General features: G+C 38.4%; 1 protein-coding gene across 1 annotated transcript; it reads left to right on the forward strand.

The window, feature by feature from the left end:
* Nucleotides 1–749: 749 nt before the first annotated feature.
* On the forward strand, nucleotides 750–2,461 carry LOC140864520 (peroxidase 51-like). The gene is made up of 4 exons (XM_073268757.1): nucleotides 750–1,046; nucleotides 1,124–1,324; nucleotides 1,446–1,611; nucleotides 1,908–2,461. Exons 1-4 carry the CDS (start codon nucleotides 825–827, stop codon nucleotides 2,312–2,314), a joined length of 996 nt encoding a protein of 331 aa, XP_073124858.1. The 5' UTR covers nucleotides 750–824; the 3' UTR covers nucleotides 2,315–2,461.
* The last annotated feature ends 1,343 nt before the right edge of the window (nucleotides 2,462–3,804 follow it).

Genomic DNA, 3,804 nt, shown 5'->3' on the forward strand with positions numbered 1-3,804 from the left:
TTTGATGCATTTGGGGATTCCATCACCTTTTGCTTTCATGAATACAACTATACAAGAATAGTATATATTCACTATTACAAGTCAACTAGGAAAACAGGCAAAATATAACATCAACGCAACAACTAGAGTACTCATTCATTTGTATGTGTTTCTGTGTAATATAAAAATTAAGGCGGCCAGATTTAAATAAATAAAATTCACCTTTAAATGTCTCTTTCTAATCACACATCAAAGAACAAGCTAGCACACCCGAATACTAGTCATTTTTCTACATTATCATTTTTATTTTTTCACGTAGAAATATTCGACGACAACTGGCAAATTTGACCACTTTTTGTTCACACCCTTGGATTTAAGTAGAAACATCATACCCAGAACAAATTTACCCAGTACATATAACACTTAATTTTTTAATTAGAAAATCGGGAAAAATTTGAAAAATCGTTCTTTCGAGATGGTTTGCTATACTTTTTTTTTTTTTGCCCCTATGGATTGTCAAAATTCGATCATATATACAACAAGTTCATTAATTATTTTTTTTCATTTTACTAATTTTTTGATGGAGTACGTCAGAGTATATAAAGTAGAAGAAAATGTTTTGATAACTTATAGGACCAAAAGCCAAATTGAGCAAACTGATGGGATGATTTTCTCAAATTTTTCCATAATTTGAATTTATTAATTAAAAAAATATATGTTTTTAGTTTGATTACGTGATCCGTGAACCTTGTATAAGTTTCAAATCTTTCATGATATAAATATATAGAGTCACTTCTTGCTCCACACTAACTCTTGGTTGGCACACATATACCACACTATCTAAAATGGGTTCGTATAAGTACCAAACTACTTTATTGTTGCCACTTTCCTTGATCATTATTCTGTTTTCGAGCTCGACTTCAGCACAACTCAGACCAAATTTCTATGCAAACATTTGCCCCGATGTCGAAAACATCGTTCGAAGGGCCGTCAAGACGAAATTCGATCAAACGTTCGTCACAGTCCCGGCGACCATCCGTCTCCTCTTCCACGACTGTTTCGTCGGGGTACGTACCCATTTCGACCAATCTTATTTACAAATTTCGATTCGGTTTTTTTTTTTTTTAATAATTCTTTTTCATAGGGCTGCGATGCATCGGTCATAGTGGCATCAACTCCAGGGAATACGGCTGAGAAAGATCATCCGGACAATTTATCATTGGCTGGGGATGGATTTGACACTGTGATTAAAGCCAAAGCAGCTGTCGATGCGGTTTCCGGCTGCAAGAACAGAGTTTCTTGTGCTGATATTCTTGTAATGGCTGCGAGAGACGTCGTCGCGCTGGTTTGTATAGTCCAATTTTTTTTAAGATATGAGAATCATATTCGTAGACTATATAATAATATTACCATATGAAGTTTGAATATATATTTTTCCTCTTACCCAATCAATGGTGTTGGTATAGGCTGGTGGACCCTCATATGCTGTGGAATTAGGGAGATTAGATGGGCTGATTTCAACGGCTGCAAGTGTACAGGGAAATCTGCCTCAGCCGACCTTCAACTTGGATCAGCTTAATGCTATGTTTTCTAGACATGGATTAAATCAGACAGAGATGATTGCTCTCTCCGGTAATTTTTCCTTCCATCAAATGATTTGTTTTCGACGTACGTACTAGAAATCACACGGCATGATTTTTTTTTTCGAATGTCATATCAACGCCACATCGATGTGTCTGAATAATCTGTACATCAACATGTTGTTTTTGGAGTATGTGATTCTATCCGTTAAAGTGGAGTGATTGAAACCCACACCACATGCTTCATGTCTAGCGAGCCTCGACTTTTTCACAAATAGATAAGCAAATAAATCCATGTACATCATATATATTATAATTTATATTATATATATATACTTCTTGTTGCAGCATGCCACACCGTTGGATTCTCCCACTGCAGCAGATTCGCGAACCGGATCTACAACTTCAGCGCTTCGAACCCGGTGGACCCGACCCTGAACAGGCAATACGCGACCCAATTGCAACAAATGTGCCCGAGAAACGTGGACCCTCAGATTGCCATCGACATGGACCCGACGACACCCAGGCTATTTGACAATGCATATTTCAAAAACCTTCAGAATGGAATGGGCCTCTTCACATCGGATCAGAGCCTCTTTACGGACTCGAGGTCCCAGTCCACCGTCAAGACTTGGGCCTCCAATTCTCAGCTCTTTAATGATGCTTTTGTCGAAGCTATGACTAAGTTGGGCCGGGTCGGGGTCAAGACCGGAAGCAATGGTAATATCCGGTTTGACTGTGGAAGGTTTAATTAATTAGAGAGGAATATTCGTTGATCATCAATACAAGGTGTGGATCAATAATTATATACTTTGTTGATTTGTGAATGCAAGCACAGAATGATCATGTTGTTTCAACTTTCAACAACATTGTGAAATAAATAAGCTTTGGCAAGTGTTCAAGGTATTCTTGATTTTATTATAACTAATCTATGTTTTAAATTGATCATAATTATTATTCTTAAATGGTAATTTATCATCAAAAGTATCAAATTTAATAGGAAAAACTGCAATTTTCGTCCTTTATATTTGTCACTTTGCGATTTTGGTCCTCTATATTTTCATTTTCAGTTTTAGTCCTGCATGTTTCGATTTTTTGTAATTTCAGTCTTTTTATTCTAAAATGCTGGCGTGGCACTTGCCACATCATCTCCACATCAACATTAGTCCTTTTTCTGATGTGGCGCTGATGTGGCACCAATACAATGTTGATGTGGAGATGACGTGTCAAGTGCCACGTCAGCATTTTAGAATAAAAAGACTGAAATTACAAAAAAATCGAAACATGCAGGACTAAAACTGAAATATGAAAATATAGAGGACCAAAATCGCAAAATGACAATGACCCCATGCAAGAATTTGGAAAATAATCAAGTTTTCGCAGCGGAAATCTTTATTCGTCATCGGCAACAAAATTTCTGAAAATATTCTGAAAAATATTCTAACATAGACCCCATGCAAGAATTTGGAAAATAATCAAGTTTTCGCAGCGAAAATCTTTATTCGTCATCGGCAACAAAATTTCTGAAAATATTCTGAAAAATATTCTAACATAGACCCCATGCAAGAATTTGGAAAATAATCAAGTATTGTAATAGGTGTTTGCAGCCTGGGTCGTCACTGGGAATGAGTCACAATGGATGCATTTTAAAGTGATGCTCGGTGAAATATGTATATGTATTTTTCGATGTTGACTGTTAGGAATTCATACGCGTCCCCGATTTTGCTTCCCATTCCGATCGCCTTCTTCCTCTTTAATTGGCACTAACCGGGGCTCAGACACACTGCTCTCCGAAACCACACCAAGAACCAAGGCGAAGACCACAAAGGTTTCCACGCCCAACTACACACCACGCTCACTGGCCTCACTACACACAGTAGAAACACCCCCAAGCACGCTGCCCCTACACACAGTAGGAAATCCCACACGCAGCTGCCTTCAACACAGAAAAGAAGACCCGTCCCGAAAGAGAGAGAGATCAACACCAAGAATAGAACAAAGCTAAGCGTAGAAGCAAAGACACGAAGTTAGTGAAGAAGGAAACGCACTAAGCAGCCTCTCTTCCTTGCTCTCTCACGATCTCTCAATCTCTCATGCAGCCTCACTCAGAAGCAGAAGAACAAGGGAACGCTCAAACACAAATGAGGCGCTCAACTGAGACTAGGGCTTGAGAGGGGTTATATCAAAGGCCAAGGAGAATGGGCTGGGAAAGAAAATAAGTTGGGCCAAATCCCAACAATCTCTA

This window comes from Henckelia pumila, chromosome 4 (assembly GCF_033568475.1).
Source record: "Henckelia pumila isolate YLH828 chromosome 4, ASM3356847v2, whole genome shotgun sequence".
NCBI lineage: Eukaryota > Viridiplantae > Streptophyta > Magnoliopsida > Lamiales > Gesneriaceae > Henckelia > Henckelia pumila.